At 39.5% G+C, this 22,989-nt stretch overlaps 2 protein-coding genes across 2 annotated transcripts; both read right to left on the bottom strand.

Moving 5' to 3' along the window:
* Positions 1-2,430: 2,430 nt before the first annotated feature.
* Positions 2,431-12,426, bottom strand: LOC309552968 (olfactory receptor 10A3-like; the record flags this gene model as incomplete). Its single annotated transcript, XM_082253874.1, has 2 exons — positions 2,431-3,380; positions 12,261-12,426. The coding sequence occupies 2 exons, from the start codon at positions 12,424-12,426 to the stop codon at positions 2,431-2,433; spliced, it is 1,116 nt and encodes a 371-aa protein (XP_082110000.1).
* An 8,721-nt stretch (positions 12,427-21,147) lies between these two features.
* On the bottom strand, positions 21,148-22,083 carry LOC309552967 (olfactory receptor 10A7-like; the record flags this gene model as incomplete). Its single annotated transcript, XM_082253873.1, has 1 exon — positions 21,148-22,083. The coding sequence occupies one exon, from the start codon at positions 22,081-22,083 to the stop codon at positions 21,148-21,150; it is 936 nt and encodes a 311-aa protein (XP_082109999.1).
* Positions 22,084-22,989: the final 906 nt, after the last annotated feature.

The raw sequence follows: 22,989 nt of genomic DNA, 5'->3' as shown, positions 1-22,989 counted from the left end.
TATTTTTTTAAAGCTTAATTGAGCAAGCTAAAGTTAAAAGCTGGCTGGCTAACATCGTAAGCTGCACCAGATATTGAACTCTCCAGTTTTAGTAAATCAACCCCGGTGTGTCTTTCAACTAATAAGATGCCTAGGTTGTTATGTAGAGAGTCTATCATTATTGATAGGGTGATTCCTGAGTTTTAATTTTTTATGTGTGACAGGCTTATAGTTATAGTCCGGATATGTCTGAGAGTAAAGTCAGGATATCCTGAAGATGGGGTGCAATTGTGATAAAGAAACAATTTTGCTGCCTAAGTTCTAAGTGGTTTTGGAATGTAAAGATTGCAAGGTGGGCTCTGGTGAAGGCAATATCTAGAAGGTAATAGTCATTGAAAATTTGTATAGTTTCTTTTAGCATTGGGGAGGGGGGCGTCTGTTTTTCTATTTTCTTGCTAGTCTAGGAGTACATAGATTTGTGTAGGCCAGTCATCCAGTTTGACTCCCAATAAGCTCAGTTGCAGTTTGAGAACAAGAGTGACCTGGGTCCACCATATATGATATGATGGTCCATTATTACCACAGTTTCATCAGCAGCTTGGAGTGTGGTTTGGGTAGATAGAAGTGAGTCTGAAAGGAATATTTTCTGTGTTGACTCCCAATGTGAGATGCATTTATAGAATTATTGTGAGTTTATAAGTGCCGAGTACCACTGCTAGTGGTGAAATGAGAATTGTGGTAGATTTTCCCAGTAAACCATCAATGGTGTTTTGTCATGAGAGACCAGCATTTTGTAGGTATGTGAGATGCCTTTAGATCAATAAGTGTGATGATCATAGAAGCTCAGCAGATCCGTCCAGCAGGATTTGTTGACGATGTACAGCAGGAGAAGATATTTATAAAATTTGGATCAACTGATTTTAAATATAGGGTAGTTCTTTGAAATCATTCTTAGTGTATAGGTCTCCTACATATTTAAAGCCAGCTGAGACTCAGACTTGTAAAGCCAGTTCAGGGGAGATAAGCTCTACTCCACTCCTTTAGTCTCCGTGACTGCACTCTTCACTGGTTCTCATCCTACTTATCCTACCACACCTTTAGTATTACTTACAAGTCTACATCCTGCTCTCATCTTCCTTTCTCTGTCAGGGTCCCCCAAGGTTCTGTTCTTGAACCTCTTCTTCTCGATCTACAACTCCTGCCTGAGTCATTTGATAGCCTCCCATGCCTTCCAATACCATTTCTACGCTGATGACACCCATATCTATCTCTCTACCCCACAGATCACTCCATCAGTCTCCACTTGCAGCACTAATTTACTAAACAGACATTTCAGCCTAGATGTCACACCACTTCCTCAAATTCAATCTTTCCAAAACCAAGCTCATGATATTTCCTCCCCCATGTGCCTCTTCCCCCTGATGGAACAATTATCAACCTGTCCCTGCATTCCAAAGTGTTAAGAGTTATCCTGGACTCTGATCTATCATTTAGGCCCCAAGTCCAATCATTGTACAAATGTTGCTGTCTCAACCTCTGCAACATCTCCAAAATACTCCCAAACAGAAATGACAGACTTTTTTCATAAGTAGCATTAACGTATATGTAAACACTGGTAACTAACTTCTCTTTTAGTCTGTTAAATATGCAACCAATGACACAGAAAAGCTTCTAGTTCTCTCCCTGGGCCTTGACTACTGCAACTCCCTCCCCATTGGCTTGCCTTTACTTAGGTTATCCCCTCTTCAATCCACAATAATTGTTGCTGTCAATCCCTCCACTGAGTTATAGTCAAAACACTAACCACAACTTACAAAGCCACCCACAATTCTGCCCCCAGCTACATCACTAACCTAATCTCAAAATAACAACCAAATCATTCTCTTTGTTACTTCCAAGACCTTCTGCTCTCTAATTCCCTCATCACCTTCTCTCATGCTAACCTCCAGTACTTTTCCTGAGCCTCTCCCATATCTGACTATCCCCTGCTATGTCTGCTTTTAGACGCTCCCTAAAAACCTTTCTCTTCAGAGAAGCCTATCCTGCTGCTACCTAATAACTATACTTTTATATTCTCCATCAGCTCATCCCCCACAGCAATTACCTTTTGAATCACTTGATGCTCCCTCTTAGATTGTAAGCTCTAAGGAGGAGGGCTCTTTGATTTCTCCTGTATTGAATTGTATTGTAATTGTACTGTCTGCCCTCATGTTGTAAAGTGCTGCTCAAACTGTTGGTGCTATATAAATCTTGTATAATAATAATAATTGATTCAAGCGGTATGAAGTATAAGAGGCAATTTGGTATGCCTTTGCTGATCTGTAGAATGGAAGCCCAGACTTTTGCTGTTGCAAATCTAATTTATGTATACTCTGTGACTGTCTATATTTTGATAAGTTTGCAATCAAGCTTACATTTACTAAAATTATGGAAACAATGTAATCTCTACTATTAGCTCACAACCCGGTGTATAAGCTTAGCAAAGGCAATCTTAATGTCATGGTTCCTTAAGCTGTATATAATAGGATTAATCAGTGGTGTTCCCACTGTGTAGAGTAGTGACATGAATTTACTTACAGTCAATGACTGCCCACTAGTTGGAAGGTCATAAATAACAATTAATGTTACATAAAATATTAAGACCACCATCAAATGGGAACTGCAGGTGGAGAAAGCCTTCTGTTTACCAGTATTGGATGGGATTTTCAAAATGGCAAAAATAACAAAAATATATGATATCACAATCAATAGGAAAGGCAAGAAAAGAATAGGTACACTGAACAAAATAATCTCTAACTTAACTAAGAATGTATCAGAACAAGACATTTTTAATAGTGGTGAAACATCACAAAAGAAATGGTCAATTATATTCAGCCCACAAAAGTCAAGACCAGCTATTGTAATTGTGCTGACCATCATGGAACAAATGCTCACCAACCAAGACAAGATGGTCAGTTTTATGCAAAATGACTCATTAATTATATGACTATAATGAAGAGGGTTACAGATGGCCAAATACCGATCATAAGACATCACTGTCAGAAGAAGACACTCGGTACACTCAGCTATTACAAAAATATAATATTGGAAAATACAGTTTGCAAAGCTCATTGTTCCACCTATATGAAGTAAAATATAAAGAAAGTTTGGGGAAATATCTGTAGTTAGCATGATATCAGACAAGGAGAGTTGAGTGAGGAAGAAGTACATGGGAGTGTGGAGGGTTTTGTTGTAGAACACCAGTGTGATTAACAGGAGGTTTCCACCAAGAGTAAAAATGTAAACTATGAGGAGAAGAAAGAAAAGTAAAATGTTGATGTCTTTGGAGCTTTGGAATCCCAAAAAGATGACTTCTTTAATGATGGTCTGGTTGTTTTTATACTTTGCCTTAAAATAAAATACTGAAAATAGAAAACATGTTTCCTTGATAGTTATGTAATCTTTAAACAGAAATGACAGACTTTTTTCATAAGTAGCATTAACGTATATGTAAACACTGGTAACTAACTTCTCTTTTAGTCTGTTAAATATGCAATTGGAAGCTTTTTGTTATAACTGTTTTTTGAGTGTAGGAAAACCTGTTGATCTACTGTAGTTAAAAATTCCAAGCAATTGTGTTCTGTGCTCCATGAGTCCATTTAGCCCTTCCAGGTCTTATCTTCGGACTGCAAGTTAATTAGTGTCTATGCTTTTGAAATAAAGACAGAAAGGACAGAAAAGGACTGACACAACTCATAAAATGCTTTGTGTTGTCAGCCCATAATGGGGCATTAGGAGCTGGGAGTATAACTGGCATGTCAACTGGTATTTTTATTTACTGGCAGGGTATTTAAAAGGATAAAATATGAGCATGCAACACAAAGAACTACTACATATTTATTTAGTTTTTTGTTACCCTGACCTATGCCTTAAAGTGGTAATAAATCTGAAAACAAAAATATATTGCAGCTTACCAATTTTTAAATGTGATGGGCTTCACTAGTTTGTTTAGGCCTTTTTCCCTTTATTCTCACCTTGTAATCTTTATAGTGACATACTAAGGGTATCTCCACTCTGGATGGAGGAGCGGTGAACACACTTTTGGATGGCAGCATTGTCAATCTGGGGAGAAGGTAGTGTTAAATGCACCAGCATATTAAATGGGCTAAGCTAAAAAAAAAATGAAAACCGAACTCAGCTAACATTTTTTTTTTTTAATTTCAAAGCATTTTAAATAAATGTTACCATTAAAAAAGGTTTAAAGAGATCACAACAAAGGAAAACCCATACACTGAGGGGTATAACAGATAGCAACAAACAAAGCCATCTATGCAGTACCATCACAAAATAAAAAGCGTGTACAATACAATTAACATAAGTCACACTTTATACCAGTCCACCCAAGTTTTCCATGAATTAACAAAGGTAGCTTACCTTGGAGATCTTAAAGAATGTAAGTATTCAATTGAGTAGTTTGGATTTATGAGAGAGAGTACTTTTGACAGGTTAGGTGCCATTGTATTTCTCTAATGCCTTGCAATAATAATTTGTGCTGCAAGTAAAATATGCGTGACTACTATACAGTATGCATGGGGGAACTTGTCAATGTTTATATTGAGAAATTCCAAGGCTGGAGTGGGGGATACTAAAACTTCAATTTCATCAGAAATAATCTGGAAAATCTTTTGTCAGAAGCTTGTTAGATTTGGTCATAAAACATGCATTGGGTGGCCTGTTTGACTGCACCCCTGCCAGCACAAGGAAACATTGGAGGAAGAGAATTTAGCTAAATGATGGGGTATAATACCACCTGTATTAATCTTGTGCGCTAGTTCCCAATGATATACACAGGGGGTCACTTGGTATATGGATTGTAAAAACATCTTCCATTGTAAAGGGGTGCAGGTATCTAGAAGATCCACCTCTCATTTTGGAATTTAATTTGTTTTAGGAAATTACAGCTTGTCCTGTGAAAGATTATAAAATAAGGGGGTGCCTTTATGAGGTATAGCAGGAGCCATGTAAAATTGCCATGCTTTAGGGGGAATAGTAGCTCTCGGAGCAGGATGAGTTTCCAGAAACTGTAAGATATGGGTACAGGTAAAGTCCACACTTTTTGGCAGTCAAAACTTTTTCATCACATTCACCAGGCTTTTGGGTATGAGTCCACTGAAAAAATCACCTATTGATGTCATGCCCTGGAGGAGCAATTTTTGATCAGAGAGCATGAGGATTATAACTTTGAGAACTGAAATAGGGAAGGAGACATCTCTAGTGTGGGTATTATATACTGCGGTACTGTTAAGGGCTCTCCGTGCCATTAAAGAAGCCCAAGTTGTCAGAAGTGGCGTCCTCAACTCCCACTGTTTTCACAAATCAGCTAACTACAATGTATGAAGATTGGGTGCCGAAGTTTGTGCAAAATCTATATCTAACCAAAGTACCTCATCATTTACTGCAAGAAAATAACCTTTGATGCCCACAATTTCTACACCTCTATCTCTTTAATGCTTACTTAATTGATAACACAATCATTTCACCCTCTTGTAATCCTAGACATGCTTTCTGAAAAGCTTGGACAAGAATGTCATGTATGAGGTATTGACTGGTATGGGCAGGGTTCTAAACAGATTCAAGATTTGTGAAAGTATCATCATCTTAAAGGCGGCCAATCTACCTGCCTGTGTAACATTTTTTAAACAGTTACAGCAACAGTTTATTTTTTTTCTTTTGGGATAAAAGTTTTACATAAATGAGTAAAAGCTAACCTTTCTAAGCACACTGGTCAGTGTGAAATGGTTTGCCTCAACCCTCTAACTTCCAATTTTGTTGGACAGCTTGGTCTGTTAAAGGAAGTTGATAAATAATAGACTAAAGGCGAGTACACACGCACCGATTGTCGGCCATAAATGTTCGGCCAACGTCCGATCGGCCGATTATCGGCTTGTTAGTATGATGCTTCCGACAACCGACTGCGACTTTTCGGCCGAACAAAATCTGGTGTGCAGGCTTTAATTTTTTTGTTGGCCAACAAAGAACGGCCGATTGTTCGTCAGTCAGTACAGATTTCGGCCGACAAAAATGTGATGATCAAGACTGGGCATGCTCAGTGAAGAAAAAACACACGAAAAGTAGACCAGAACATGACATCACTTCTGCAGTTGGTTGTTGTTGGCCGACAAAATTCGTGTGCAGTCTTGAGCACTTTTCAACCAACAAAACAACACTGGACAAAAGACGGCCGAACGGTCGGCCGACAATCGGTACTTGTGTACGGGGCTTTACTAATATGATCAACATGTGAAAATAAAGGATACAAAAATCTAAGAAATATTGAGCTGCAATACAGTATAATATACTTTTATTTTGGGTGTATTACCACTTTAAGTATATTATGAGCCTTAAAAATCCACTAACTGATTAACTGATAACTAACTATCTGATATTAAAGCATATGTAAATCCTAAATCTTTTTTCAGTATGTTTGGTATGTCTTACTGTATACACTTTTGTTAAGCAAATATTAGAAAACTTTGCAAAATATATTACCTGAAGATCCTGCCATTATTGGATTTCTGGTTGCTGGCTTACAGTGCCAATCAACTGCCTTGTAATTAGCAGCAACTTTGTCTGGTGGCCATGCCTGCTCCTTCAGTTGGCCAAGTGGGCTTCCACTGATGCCACGTGCACACCTAATTGCAACCCAATCGGCAATCAAAACTGGCAGTTTGACAATGCTGCTGCTTTTTGGGAGGTAGTGGTTGTCAACCTGAGAAAGGAGCCCTGTTAGTAAAGGGATGTGCAGGTAGGAAACTTTGCAATGGGTTCACAAATATGTACAGCAAACTGTATGCAGTAAGGTACAGTATATTTCCAGAATTGTTCACCTTAGCCTCTGTATTCACATAACCAGACTATTTCTGGGAACAGAAAAGGAGAAGCGGGAAACCAATGATGTCACTTGGCTCAACCTAATTTTTATTTTTGGGAACATTTCATTTTCTAACACTGAAACAAATTAAGAAATTTCAACTAATCAGGATTTAGGGTAACACCACTTTTTTTTTTTTTTTTAACTAAATTAGTCTTTGTTGTTTTCTATATTTATTATTTGTTTACTGAAATTAGATTTACTGAACTGAAACCCCAGTTTTCATCTGAGCAGAAAATAAATCAGTGAACACTTCATCCCTACAATAAATGGCTCAGTTTAGGTTTGCTAATAATTTACCAGCCAATGCTAGATGCATAAAAAAATAGATATTGCATTATATAGAGAACAGATAGTAAAACAAATGTTACCCCTTTTTCCAAAGACAAATATTGTTCCATGGCTCACACTGTTTTATGTAATATTTTTTTCAGAATATTTATTTTATAAATATAACATCATGAACCATCAGTTTATATAATGAAGACTTGTATCACATTCAAAGCTTCTGAGAATTTGAATTGGGCCATAAAATCCTCAGAGACCCAGTTTAGGTAGTATTCAGAAACATGTGTTAACAGCTAGATGTTTATTGAAAGAAATAGCTCCATTCCAAAGCGGCAGCTCAACAAACTCTGGGATTTTTCAGGTGAATAGTCTCTAAGAAAAATAACTACCAACACTGAATTTTAGATGAACACCAAAGTTTATTCTTCTTGACTTAACCTACATACATATTGGTCATATTAAAAACATGCAAGTAGGTGATAAAAGCATTAAAGTGTCAAATAACACAAAAACAGAACCCCGTTGTTTGCTTACGCAACCCCAGCTTACTCATACATAAGACACATTCATCTACTTGGGGAAAGACCATAGCTTCAACCCCCCATACATGAAATGAGCATGTACAACAGCATAGATTTCAGTCTATAAAGCTATGGGAGAGTTCCAATATATCAATGTGTTTAGCAGAGAAGCTTCTTTAGGAAAGAAGATGCAGAGAATTGCTCCCGAAGATCAAACCTGCAAAATTGTGGAATATCGGAGAGTATAGACGACCTAAAATCACAACAGCCCTCTCCCCATCCATATCTATTGAGCGCCTGGATTTTGACAGGATCCATAGGGCACTAACCCATGATTTGCCAGATGGCACCCTCTACGTGACATAATCGTCCACATACATTTTTTTTGTATGAAAGAGCAACTTTTCTTGGCTGCCCCTACTAAAAGATCAGCTGCAGCTTCAAGGCCATATTTATCAAATCTTCTCTGACCTGGCTCCCCTCACTGTAGCGAAGCACCGAGCCATGAAACCTCAGCTACAGATCCTCCATAAACACCAGCTTAAATACACATGGCGATTTCCTTTTGTCCTTCAATCCTTCTACCGTGGCAAGCAACATAACTGCACCACTCCAAAGTCCCTGCAAAATCTATGTAAAGGTCTTCAACTGGCAACTGCAGGCCCGACTTCTGAGACTGTACTGCCACATACTCCAGCTCGACCACTGCTACATCTCTATAACCTTACTCCAGCTCGTACCCCATCTGGCCCACCATCTACATGTAAAGGAACTCCCTTTAAGCCATCATCCCAATGCTGAGGTGGCTCAGCCCTCTCTACACCGGGCTGAATAGCTCCTCAGGTTTGCTGGCTCTACATTGACCTATTCTGGTCTGTTAATAACATGGAACCCCCAATTTTACAACCTTAACTGGGTTCCTTGTTGGCCTAGGGCCTATTTGCTGATGCTCTGGCAGGAAACTAATCCTAGCTGTGTTACCAATTTTTCTTTTATTCATGTCTGGCTACACATGTTTTATCTTTCAGACCCTTTTATATGCAGTTTTTTTTATTTTGAGAGGCTTGAGAGATGTTTCCATCCACCTCCCTGACTTCCACCACAGGCACTGCCTCACTTCTTGCATGTATCCTGCCTAACAGTATTTTCATCAGTTTTTAATAAATGTGACACTTATCATTTGTGACTATTCATCGTGATATTTCATCTGTGACTCCTGTGCCCACCTGCAATTGTTTTGGGGAGCGCTTACATTCCCATCCATTTTTTGTGTTTCCTTGGATGGAGTGCAATCCTTTAAAACAAAGCTATACCTTCTTCTCTTACCCCCATAAATCCTTCTTAAGGATTAACCATATTTTTGTACCGGTGGCATTTTCCCCCCATCTTACTGCAAACCCATTTTCAGCCAATTTCCTCATCTAACCATTGCACAATAATTACCACCATATCATTCCTAATACCACAATCCACAGACAGTATATGATATATGATTGAGGCCCTGCTGTCTAATAGGTCATATTGCTTTGATATAAAATTTTCTCTAAAAAAACTATTTTTTGCATAATGCTATACCTGATATATTACCTGTCCCTTTATGGAAAGCTCACAAACCTGTTCTCAGGGGAACCTGTTTTAGGGTCTCCTCCCAGATTAATTGTGATAAAAAAAAACTTTGACCTGCAACAGCTTGAGTCTACAAAAAAAGGGAGAAAGATACCTGCTCTCAGAATTACATCAAGATAGCATAGGCAGCCAATAGGTAGATTACAAACCCATACACTGATAGTAATAAAATGGGAGCAGCGCCAAAATTAAATACATCTATAAAAAATATGCAAATATACAATAAACAGTATAGACAAAAGTCCCAAAGTCTTAGATGGAGTTGACGGAAGAGAGGGAGGAAACCAGTCCAGATCATCCAATCACCAGTGTGTAGTGGGGAAAGCGTATGATCACCCAAAAGTGACAGTCAAATCTGCTTACCAGAGAGTTTGACCCTCCTGTTACAGAGCGGTCAAAAAGCGCCAGAGCATTCCAGAAGCACTTGCCATAAAGGATTCCTCAGAGTTCCTCCGGTTTGTGATGACACCCAAACTTCTCCACTCACAGGACAATGCAGAAGGACAACACCAGCCTGAACCACTTAGAAAGCTCCAACCAGAAAGGTAATACCTCAGGAGGACAAAAGCAGGCCAATGGTGTTGTACGTAAAAACAAGCAACTTTATTAAAAAAGTAATGCACTTACATGGAAGTAGATTCAAACAACATGTGAATAAAAACCGCGGTATAAATAGAGCATGCTGCACATCAGAGTCTTGAGTCTGACTACCATGACCTTTTTCTCCAATTTCAATCCCACCCTTCAGACCAAAATAAACTTCTCTTGAAGAAGCCTTCTGAGCTAGATCTATCATCACGTATAAACTGAGCTAGATCTATTATCACCTAAATCGGCTGAGAAAACTCTTTGCAGGACTCGCCACCCAGTCTATGCCAAAGCTAATAAACCAGATACTTTTTGGCTCTTTGCCTTCGTCGGCCAGATCAGACTCACAAACCAATAAGACTCCAACTCTCAAAGGATGCATACTCTAGTAATCCTGTGAAAGTACTTTCTGAATTTCCAAAACGGCTCCTACACCTATAGGAAGCTAAACCTGCTTTCACTGCCGATCAGGCAGAGATTCTTTTCAATGACTTGGTCATGCCCAAACGTCCAGATACAAATTGTGAATCCTTGGAGTGATCAGTATTGGATGAGGAAGTCTTGAAGTTTATTAAATCCCTTAAGCCCCATAAGCGACCTGGCTTAGACGGTTTCCCGGCCACTTATTATTACAGAAAAATTTCTGATAGCCTCGTCCCTTTATGGGCAAATGCTTTTAACCCCTTATTACACCAACATGCTTTTGGGAGTGACACATTGACAGCTATAATTTCAATAATACCCAAACCTAATACAGACACCACAGTTTGGTAAAATTATAGGCCTATCTCACTACCTAATTCAGATATCAAAATATTGGTCAAGATATTAGCATGTAGATTAAACCCCATTATTGGGAACTTGGTCCAAAAGGCTCAAGTGGTATTCATCCCTTGCCAGCACGCCGTTGACAATTTTTGGAGGGTCATCCTCCTGCAACATATGGCTCGTTCTCACCCAATACCATGCATCTACTATCACTCGATATTAGAAAAGCATTCAACACAGTCTCTTGGGTATAGCTGCAGTTTATATCGCAGAAATTGGGATTTGGTCCAAATTGTATCCACTGGCTAGCTTCTTTATACACTCACCCTCAAGCATGTAGCAAATATTCTGGTTTCCGCTTGGAGCGTTTTTCAATAGGTCGAGGCACGTGACAGGGTTGTCCTCTCTCCCCTTTGATATTTTCTCTTGCCATTGATCCTTTTGCTATGTTAATTCATGCCAATCCAGATATCAAGGGTGTTGAAGTGGCCTTCACCCATCACAAGCTATGCCTGTTTGCAGATGAAGCCCTATTGTTTGCTACCTTTCTATATATTGTATAACTTTCCTAAATCTATTTAAGTTGCTAGACAGATTTGCTTTTGGTGTTGAAATTGGAAGTTAATCAACATAAATCGAAAGCACTCAATGTGTCTCTATTGAATGAAGAAGTGTCTTACCTCCAGGAACACTTTCCCTTTCAATTGGCCACCTCCCATCTATATCGTACAAACTACCTTCCTATGCTTTCCCATCCCACTTCTTTGATGGCTAGCTGCAGTTCGCTCTGTGTCTCTTGGCTCGGATATATCACAGCGGTGAAAATGACCCTTCTGCCCAACATTCTCTATCTATTTAGAGTTCTGCCCATTGTGATACCATCATACTTTTTCTGTGTCCTTCAAAGCTATGTACATAAATATATTTGGGGCCCCATTAAACCCAGGGTCCCCAAGTCATCACTTCTATGGAGTAAACTATATGGTGGTCACAGACTTAAGCCGGTATCGGTTTCTAATATTCTTTGAATATATTGCACGGTACATCGCACACGGGTCTATACAGTGCCTTGCAAAAGTATTTGGCCCCCTTGAACTTTGCGACCTTTTGCCACATTTCAGGCTTCAAACATAAAGATATAAAACTGTAATTTTTTGTGAAGAATCAACAACAAGTGGGACACAATCATGAAGTGGAACAAAATTTATTGGATATTTCAAATTTTTTAGGAAATAAAAACTGAAAAATTGGGCGTGCAAAATTATTCAGCCCCCTTAAGTTAATACTTTGTAGCGCCACCTTTTGCTGCGATTACAGCTGTAAGTCGCTTGGGGTATGTCTCTATCAGTTTTGCACATCGAGAGACTGAAATTTTTGCCCATTCCTCCTTGCAAAACAGCTCGAGCTCAGTGAGGTTGGATGGAGAGCGTTTGTGAACAGCAGTTTTCCTAACTAAAACTAACCCTATTACACAGCACTCCCTCCTTCTATGTGACACATTGAAGGGTCCCTTTAAACCATCATCTCCTCACTGCCTTCTAGTCTCTCTTTACTATCACTCTGCGTTTTACCCCGCTTACTCTGAACCAGCTTTGTTTCGGTTGTGGCACTCCCTAGGCTTAATACGTGTACTTGATCTTTTGACTGACTCTGGTCTAAAACTCTTTCATGTCTTCCACTAACAAGCCTGTCTTCCCCCATGGGAATATTTCCACTACCTCCAGAATTCCCACTTATTTGCCGCATATATACCACTACTACCTCATCCCTCACTAGCTTGTTCCTCTTCAAGGTATTTGTAATTCTGACCCACACATCCCAGGCCTTATTGCAAAATGTTATTCTCATCCTAACTCCCCTTTCCCAATGCTACCTTCCTATGCTTCTAAACGTGCCTCTGGCCTTGAGGTACAGTTGGAGCAGGAGGACAGGGATGACATCTGGGCAGTAACCAAGTCCTCATCTCAAAATATGGCAGTGGAGACCAACTATAAGGTCTTGCTTCAACCATAGTTGGTCCCGGCAAGAATTACAAACTTTCTACCTGGATATCCCTCTGTGTGTTATTGCGATTGCGGAGAGCCGGGTACGTTTGTTCATATTTGGTGGACAAGCCCGATCGTGCAGCTGTTTTGGGATGAAATTTTTAGGATGGCCTCAAAATTTTTTAACTAAAATTTAGAATCTGATCCAGCTGTTTCTCTCCTTAATCATTAAACTCTTGACCTTACTAGAGTGCAGACAAAACTGCTTCAGCAACTAATGACTGCCTCTAAACAGCTCTTTAAAGAAATCTGTTAACAACTATTTATTGTTTGTACATTATCAAATTATAAAAAAAAAAAAGAAAACATACAATCATACAGTACTATGCAAAAGTTTGAAAAAAATGTAAAGAATTGCAGTAAAGTAAAAATGCTTATATCTGTTTTTAATCGTTTACTTTTATCAATGTACAAAATGGAAAGTGAGTGAACAGAAGTTAAAACCTAAATCAAATCAACATTTGACTACATTCACTCAATTTCTTTAATGTCTTGCGCAATGACAAGCCAGTGACTAAATTTCAAGTAAAAAATCAAGACATTTAAAGACCAATGTGATAAAACATAAAAATTGTATAGCTTACAAATTCGGTATATCGTTATAACTAAAGTCCATAAGTCCTTAGTTGAGAGAGCTTGAGATTCTGGATTGTATTGCATGATGCGCTGAAACAAAGACACCCAAGCATAATGTTGAAGATCACTAAACAATTAAGCATGTTAATGGGGGATGTTTATATAGGTAAGTATAGAATAATACTTAGGAGGATGCAATCACTGTAATCATCCTCACCCAAGCCTTGCTCGATGGCCTGGTGGGCATTAAAGCGGAGTTCCGGGCACCAAAAACTATAATTTTTTTGTGCCCCTCCGCTAGGTAGACCTCACCTGAAAAGGAATTGGATAGTTATTTTCTTTTTTTTGTTTACTTACCTTGTAATTGAAGATCGAAGATACTCACCTCAGAGTACTTCCTCCCTCTGAGCCGCGGCTCCCCCGGTCACTTCCTGTCTCGCTATGATTCCTGGGAGCTGAACGTCATAGCTCCCAGGAATCAATGCGACGGCACCGGCCCCGCTCGTCATTTCCGGGCGGCGCCGCATTCCCCTGCTAAACAGCTTCTGGGCATGTGACGAGAGGGGCCGGTGCAGGCGCATTCTGGGACAAGAAGACGCGGAAGAAGACACAGAAGAGGACCGCGCCGGCTTCAGCTGCCCACAAGAGAGATGGAAACGCTGTGGAAGAAATTTTATAAGTAAGTATTTCTTCTAAATGGTAAGTGCGAACCCGGGACAGATCAGAGGCTAGCCATTGTGGAATGTGCTAGCCCTGACTGTCCCGGGGGTATGTTTAGTAAAAAATGACTTCTGTGCCCGGAACTCCGCTTTAAGAGTAAATACACATAAAAATAAATGCTTTGGTGAAAATAAGTAAATAGAAAGAAAAGGAGGACAAAAAGAGACAGAAGGAATATAATGAGAAGAGGGGTCCTACTGGATGTGCATTAGAGAGAGTCATTAAATTAAAAAAAAAACTTTTTTGTCAAATCTGGAAGGTTGGTTATATGCGATCCATGGTTGCCAGACCCTGAGAACTTTATTGCGTGTGTCCAAAGCAAAATCCGTCGGTTTCTCATTTACCATGATATGGTTCATAGGATTCTTAACAGCTTCAAAGCTGAGCACAGGAGTTGTCCAAGCCCTTACAATAGTCAAAGTCAATTTAGTTTCCGGAAAAAGATGCAAAGCCAATTGGCGTTCAGGATGAAGCAGCTCTGCAATCGGCATATAGAGAAGGGCCTCGTAAAGGGTCCCTTTTTATATTGGTGGGAAATATGTTACGCAAATGGATTTATACTCTGACCCATAATCTGCATACCTTAGGACAAGCCCACCAAATATGTGCCACGGTGCGTACGTACATATGTAAAACTTTTTTTTCTTTTTCCACAATACTTTTTATTGAATTTTTGACACAAGAAAATAATGTACAAACGTTTTCATAGTATTAGGACACATACACAATACATCAACTCAAGTAAGACCAGTACCTTTTCCAGGTAACAGGGAGTTGAAGGTAGATGTTAGAACCAAAGGTGCATTGATATCAGTAAGTGACAATAACTATAGTAAAACTTTGCAATTATTTATTTGGTGATGGTGGTGACCAGAGTTTTCTGAAATTTGAGGAATGTATTTGTACTGATAGCCAGAGCTTTTTCATATTCGTATATAAGGATGAGGTAGAAGGTTATTTCAGAAGGTTTGGGGGTATGGGTTGTGCGCCAAGATCTCGTTATAAGGATTTTTGCCGCTAGTAAGATAATGACCGTGATGGGTTGTAGGTCCCTAGGGATACGTTCTATGCCTAGGTTTAGCAGGGCCAGAGCTGGGTCTGGTTTACACATGTAAAACTTAAGTGATCATCAAACTTATCTAGCAAACTGTACTCTGATGAATGCATTGAACATCCACATATTCCTGATTTTGTGTTTTTTTGTTTGGTAAGGTGCATAAACAATGCATATGTAAAATTTTTTTACCTAACCATTACAAATGTAGCAGAATTCCTAGCCATTGTGCTAGATGTGGGTCCACCTGGGTTACCACTAACAACAACAGCACATTTAAGCATGTTCTCCAAGTGTGAGCACTGAGACAAAGACCAGTCCAGTATCTTTGGGTTTTTATATTTATTGAGAACTTGGATGGGAGAAGGGATGAGTGGGATACTCCTTTGGCTCAACTATACACAATTTTCATGCTGACAGAAGGAGAGACAGCCGTCATGCTCCTCCTGGGACTCTACTTCCCGCCAAAGACGCCCTGTCATGTGCCCCCCTCAAACTTATACCCCATCCCAGGATGCATTGCGGCAGATTCTGCCCTCTGGGATAGATATAAGCCATGGTGTGCTATTGGTCAGGTTTCCTCCACTGTTCAATAAGAGCCCTTATTGGACATAGTGGGGAGACTCCCCAAGCTCAACAGGCACACCTGGAAACACATGACAACCTAGATCAGTGATGGCGAACCTTGGCACCCCAGATGTTTTGGAACTACATTTCCCATGATGCTCCAATACACTGCAGAGTGCGTGAGCATCATGGGAAATGTAGTTTCAAAACATCTGGAGTGCCAAGGTTTGCCGTCACTGGCCTAGATGAACAATCAGGCCCCCCTGATAAGCAGACAGGGCCTCCCTTATGGTTTTCCTAGCACCTACCTAGGAGGGTGCTACACATAAAAAAGGAATAACCAGTTCAGTTCTGTACTACGCGCTCCCAAACAATGAATCATTAATCACAGATGATGGCTGCAGCAGCTTGTGCTCTGTTTTTTTTCTGTTTGTTCAACCAGTTTCAGGCTTCAAAGTGAAAGTAATGTGATGGCTCTATGTGACAATCACTTTCACAAAGTTCCCCCACCAGCGCACCCCCGGTATTAACCGGAGAGCCTGGAACCACAACCCCCAACTTCAGGATGGAGAGCAGAAGGAGACTGAGGCACATACATGCCTCAATATCACATTTAAATAAGGAAACAGGAAGTGACGATAATCCTCCATGTCCTGGTCGATACAGGCAGGAGACACATCTAACTGAGTGGATCTGTGCTTAGTTGGATTCTGTGAAGGACAGGGGAAACATTGGGGTCTATTAGACCCCTAATGCCTCCATAAAGAGTACCTGTCACCTAACAAAAGTATAAAAAAAGAAAAATCAGCGCTGAATCTCCAACCTCTAAACAGCAAGCAGTCACTTATAAACTGTGATACCAACTCTTAGCAAACATAAATAAATTAAGCAGCTCTAATATTAAATGAAAATAGCGCAAACTTTGGATATGGTGAAACATATGTAAAGGGAAAACGTGCAACAAATTAGTGCTTAACCACTTCAGCTCCGGAGGGATTTACTCCCTTAATGACCAGGCCATTTTTTGCGATACGGCACTGCGTTGCTTTAACTGACAATTGCGCGGTTGTGCCACGCTGTACCCAAATAAAATTTATGTCTTTTTTTCATCAAACAAATAAAGCTTTATTTTTGGTGGTATTTGATCACCTCTGTGGTTTTTATTTTTTGCGCTAAAAACAAAAAAAGACCGACAATTTTGAAAAAACAAAAAAAACAAAAAACAATATTTTTTACCTTACCAACTTTCCCAATAAAAAAAATTAAAAAAATCTAATTTTTTTTTATCAATTTAGGCTCATTTGTATTTTGCTACATATTTTTGGTAAGTTATAGCATCTACAAATCATGGGATGGACTTTTTATTTTTTTTATTGTTTTACTAGTAATGGCGGCGATCAGCGATTTTTAGTGGGACATTGTGGCAGACAAATCTGACACTAAAGCCCCGTACACACGTACCGATTGTCGGCCGTAAATATTCGGCCGACGACCGATTGGCCGATTGTAGGCTTGTTAGTATGATGCTTCCGACAGCCGACAGCGCATTTTCGGCCGAACAGAATCTGTCGTGCAGACTTTAAAATTTTTGTTGGCCGTCACCAGAACGGCCGATTGTTCGCCAGTCAGTACAGAATTCGGCCGACAGACAGCAGATTTGCAAGACTGGGCATGCTCAGAAAAGAAAAAAACACACGGAAAGTTAACCATCACATGACATCACTTCTGCAGTCGGCTGTTGTTGGCCGACAAAATTCGTGTGCAGTCTTTTGCACTTTTCAGCCGACAGGACAGCACCGGACAAAAGACGGCCGATCGTTCGGCTGACATTCGGCACGTGTGTACGGGGCTATAGTGACACTTTCTGGGGACCAGTGACATAAATTCAGTGATCAGTGCTAAAAAAAAATGCACTGTTACTGTGTAAATGACTATGGCAGGGAAGGGGTTAACACTAGGGGTTATTAAGGGGTTAAGTGTGCTCCTAGGGAATGTTTTCTAACTGTGTGGAGGATGGATGTGCTAGAGGAAAAGAGAGATCTGTGTTTCAGCCTAGCTGAAACACAAGATCTCTCTCTGCCTCTGTGACAGAACAGCCATCTGCCTTGTTTACATAGGCAGACGGCCGTTCTGCCATATTCCCCTGCACGATCGCGGGAGGCCAGCGGCCATCTCGGCCGCCGGACCTATTGATTGGCTTCTGCTGTGTCTGATCACAGAGGGAGCGGCGCTCCAGCAGTGCCCGCACGCCCGCGAGCCCCCCGTTCACAAAATTACGTACCTTTTACATGATTTTGCACAGCTGGGCCGCCCTGCCGCAGTATATATGCAGTGGGCAGTCCAGAAGTGGTTAATAAACAGTTATGCAAGTATCACGTGACATAAAATGATCAACTTTTTATTCTACAGGGCCTCAGAAAATATATAATGTTCTGGGGGTTTCAAGAAATGTTATTGCCAGAAATTAAGATTTTTACATACGGTATATATATATATATATATAAAAAATCCACGCTGAGGATATATTAACGAAATTTATTGGATATTTCAAACTTTGTTAACAAATAAAAAACTGAAAAATTGGGCGTGCAAAATTATTCAGCCCCTTTACTTTCAGTGCAGCAAACTCTCTCCAGAAGTTCAGTGAGGATCTCTGAATGATCCAATGTTGACCTAAATGACTAATGATGATAAATAGAATCCACCTGTGTGTAATCAAGTCTCCGTATAAATGCACCTGCACTGTGATAGTCTCAGAGGTCCATTTAAAGCGCAGAGAGCATCATGAAGAACAAGGAACACACCAGGCAGGTCCGAGATACTGTTGTGGAGAAGTTTAAAGCCGTATTTGGATACAAAAAGATATCCCAAACTTTTAACATCCCAAGGAGCAATGTGCAAGCGATAATATTGAAATGGAAGGAGTATCAGACCACTGCAAATCTACGAAGACCTGGCCGTCCCTCTTAACGTTCAGCTCATACAAGGAGAAGACTGATCAGAGATGCAGCCAAGAGGCCCATGATCACTCTAAATGAACTGCAGAGATCTACAGCTGAGGTGGGAGACTCTGTCCATAGGACAACAATCAGTCGTATACGACACAAATCTGGCCTTTATGGAAGAGTGGCAAGAAGAAAGCCATTTCTTAAAGATATCCATAAAAAGTGTTGTTTAAAGTTTGCCACAAGCCACCTGAGAGACACACCAAACATGTGGAAGAAGGTGCTCTGGTCAGATGAAACCAAAATCAAACTTTTTGGCAACAATGCAAAACGTTATGTTTAGCATAAAAGCAACACAGCTCATCACCCTGAACACACCATCCCCACTGTCAAACATGGTGGTGGCAGCATCATGGTTTGGGCCTGCTTTTCTTCAGCAGGGACAGGGAAGATGGTTAAAATTGATGGGAAGATGGATGGAGCCAAATACAGGACCATTCTGGAAGAAAACCTGATGGAGTCTGCAAAAGACCTGAGACTGGGACAGAGATTTGTCTTCCAACAAGACAATGATCCAAAACATAAAGCAAAATCTACAATGGAATGGTTCACAAATAAACATATCCAGGTGTTAGAATGGCCAAGTCAAAGTCCAGACCTGAATCCAATCGAGAAAACTGCTGTTCACAAACGCTCTCCATCCAACCTCACTGAGCTCGAGCTGTTTTGCAAGGAGGAATGGGCAAAAATTTCAGTCTCTCGATGTGCAAAACTGATAGAGACATACCCCAAGCGACTTATAGATGTAATTGCAGCAAAAGGTGGCGCTACAAAGTATTAACTTAAGGGGGCTGAATAATTTTGCACGCCCAATTTTTCAGTTTTTTATTTGTTAAAAAAGTTTGAAATATCCAATAAATTTTGTTCCACTTCATGATTGTGTCCCACTTGTTAATTCTTCACAAAAAAAATTACAGTTTTATATCTTTATGTTTGAAGCCTGAAATGTGGCAAAAGGTTGCAAAGTTCAAGGGGGCTGAATACTTTTGCAAGGCACTGTATAGTCCCTCAAGGGGGTATATAGAAAATATAAAGATGGGGTGAAGGTGTATGGCGCTGCCCACAATACAAATAAATCAAAGTGTCTAGTACTAACACATATGACAAATCACTTAGAAATAAAGCGACAGTATTGGTAAATAATATGCTCAGAAATATCAAGGTGCAATGAAAAATCAATTGTGACACAATGTGCATCAATTGTTGAGATAAAGTGAAAAAAATGCCACTACATGGTGATCCTATAATTCACAACAATAAATCCAATGTATAACTGGCAAAAAATTGAGGTGACATGTGCAAAGTGACTCCATGCAATTTAAAACATAGTCTATAAAGGTGAACAAAAAATGTAAAAATCAGGTAAAATTCTGGTGTTCTCCAAATGTAACTGGTGCAGGTGAAGAAACTCTTGTGGTCCCTTCACTAAAAGGACCCCACTCAACAGGTATAGGTACCCCTACAGGGGTGGTAAACGTTGCTAGTCTCAAGGGGATGTATCTCATCCAATAATGGACATCAGTAGCAGTGGATGGTGTACCTGAATAAAGTATCCAGGACGTATGGAAAGAAGAAAAGGGCTCACATAGTGAAGTACTATTAAAATCAATCCATTTATTTCAAGAATAAACTTACTTACAAGAATAGCAGTAAAAAAGGTAGTATCCAAGCCATTGGTTACAAATTTGCAGGTGGATAGCATGCTTCTGGAACACTGTGTGTTCCAACAACCGAAAATGCGTTCCAATCCAGCGGAAATGACGCGATGACGCTCTATGCGTTTCGTCAATGTGGGCTGCTGAACACCAGAATTTTACCTGATTTTTACATGCCTTTGCTTGCTTAGCAGCCCTCTAAAGGCCACAACTCAGCATCAAAATTCACCTCTTGTTGACTTTAATGCAATTAACGGCAAAGTTTAATTTTGGATATCTTTTGATGAATCAACATAACTCTTTTTTTGACAATCTATTAATTGCTCCTTGCCATAAGTACACTGTACACTGTACATGCATCCCCCTGCATATCACAAGCACATACTAAATACTGTAAGTATATAAATGGTTGTCTGCATACTATCAATGTGATGGCATATGTACAAACAGGTTTAGTAAATCAGGTCTAAAGTCTGTCACCTTTTTTGAAGATTGGCAATCAGAATCAATATAAGCAATCATTAAGTATGAATTCATGGTCAGCTATCTTGTAAATGAAGTCATCAGTAGAGATTTGTAGCAGGTTAGCCTTTAGGTATAGCCTGAAGAAGAAGCCACCATGCTTTAAAACAGGGGTCTTCAAACGATGGCCCTCCAGTTGTTCAGGAACTACAATTCCCATCATGCCTTGTCATGTCTGTAAATGTCAGAGTTTTACAAAGCCTCATGGGATGTGTAGTTCCGCAACAGCTGGAGGGCCGTAGTTTGAGGATCCCTGCTTTAAAAGCTTCCACTATGATATTTATTTATCTAATAAAGGGCATCACCTTAAATGCAAACTTCTGCTAAAAATTAACAAAACTGTTTCTTAACTTAACAAAAGCAATCTTTATGTCTTTGTTCCTCAAGCTGTATATGATTGGATTCATCAGTGGTGTCCCCACTGTATAGATCAGCGATAGTAATTTGCTTATAGTCAATGACTGTCCATTTGTTGGAAGGTCATAAATAACAATTAGTGTTATATAAAATATACAAACCACCGTCAAGTGGGAGCTACAGGTGGAGAAAGCCTTCTGTTTTCCAGTAGCTGATGGGATTTTCAAGATGGTAAAAATAATATAAGTGTATGATATTATAATAATTAGGAATGGTAAGAACAGTAAAGGAACACTATTCAATATCATGTCTAACTGAACCCAGAATGTATCTGAGCAGGAAAGCTGTAACACTGGTGACACATCACAGAAGAAATGGTCAATTATATTTGGCCCACAGAAATCAAGATAAGCTATTTTAATTGCAGCAATCAACATGGTCAAAATGCTAAACAACCAGGAAATCATGGTCAAAATTATGCAAAGCAACTCATTCATGATAGAAGTGTAATGCAAAGGGTTACATATGGCCAAATATCGGTCGTAAGACATTACTGTCAAAAGAAGACACTCAGTAGATTCTATTACATCAAAAATATATTGCTGGAAAATGCAGCCTGTAAAAGACATTGTTCCACCCTCATGAAGTAATGTATACAGCAAGTATGGGGCAATGTTTGTGGTTAGAAGAATATCAGATAAGGAGAGCTGGGTGAGGAAGAAGTACATTGGAATATGGAGAGTTTTATTGAAGTAGACCAGTAGGATGATCAAGAGGTTTCCAAAAAGTGTCAAAACATAAACAATAAGTAGAAGAATGAAAAGAACAATGCTGGTTTCTTTAGAACTTTGGAATCCCAAGAGGATGACTTCGGTAATGGCTGTCTGGTTTTTGTTATACATTGCCTAAAAAATGCTTAAATAAATAAAACATGTTTCTTGGTAGTTATTTAAGTTGATTAAAGAGTTAGGCAATAATTACAGTTTAGGATTGAACTGCTTCTTCTCCAGTTTCAATGAATGGCCATATCTTTTTAACATTCCTAGCGGTATTCCCGAGCGTGACTCGGGGTTAGATTTTAGAGCCAAAAGCGGTAACCCCGAGCCACACTCGGGGTACCGCTAGGAAGATCGCTGGTTCCTGGTAGAGGTTTTACTTACCTTTTCTCCGGGATCCAGCGAAGAATGCGGGCGGTATGCGGCGGCGGAGCCTCCTCCCGATCGTCTGCGAGCCCTGGCTTCCGTCTCCGGCGACGTGACGTCCGCCGGGGGGTGGAACCGGCGGCAAATTCAAATGTAAAACACACCAAACACACTGATACCATTCAAAATAAAAAAAATTCACATTACATTGCCCCCCAGTGCCCTTTCCTGCAGTTTTACAGTACTTTTTATGTAAATATATGCATATATATACATTATATATACGTATATATATATATATATATATATATATATATATATATATACACACGTGTATGTATATATATATATATATATATATATATATATATATATATATATACGTAATTCTTGTGAATGAGAAGCCCAAACCAACTGTATACATTATATATATATATATATATATAATATATGTATACATAATATATGTATACATGCATATATATATATATAATATATATAATAAATGTATACAGTTGGTTTGGGCTGCTCATTCACAAGAATTACATGCAAAATAATCGTACCGCTTTCAGCACCTAAAATCCAAAAGAATCATACCGCCAGGGAGGTTAAACTCCCTGCAACTTATTGCAAGTATTGGTATATTGCTATCATATCACCTCTCAA

This window comes from Pelophylax lessonae (assembly GCF_965119305.1).
Source record: "Pelophylax lessonae genome assembly, chromosome: 4".
Taxonomy (NCBI): Eukaryota; Metazoa; Chordata; class Amphibia; order Anura; family Ranidae; genus Pelophylax; species Pelophylax lessonae.
Note: the sequence above shows the minus strand (reverse complement) of the source record. Positions and strands in the feature narration are given on the sequence as shown.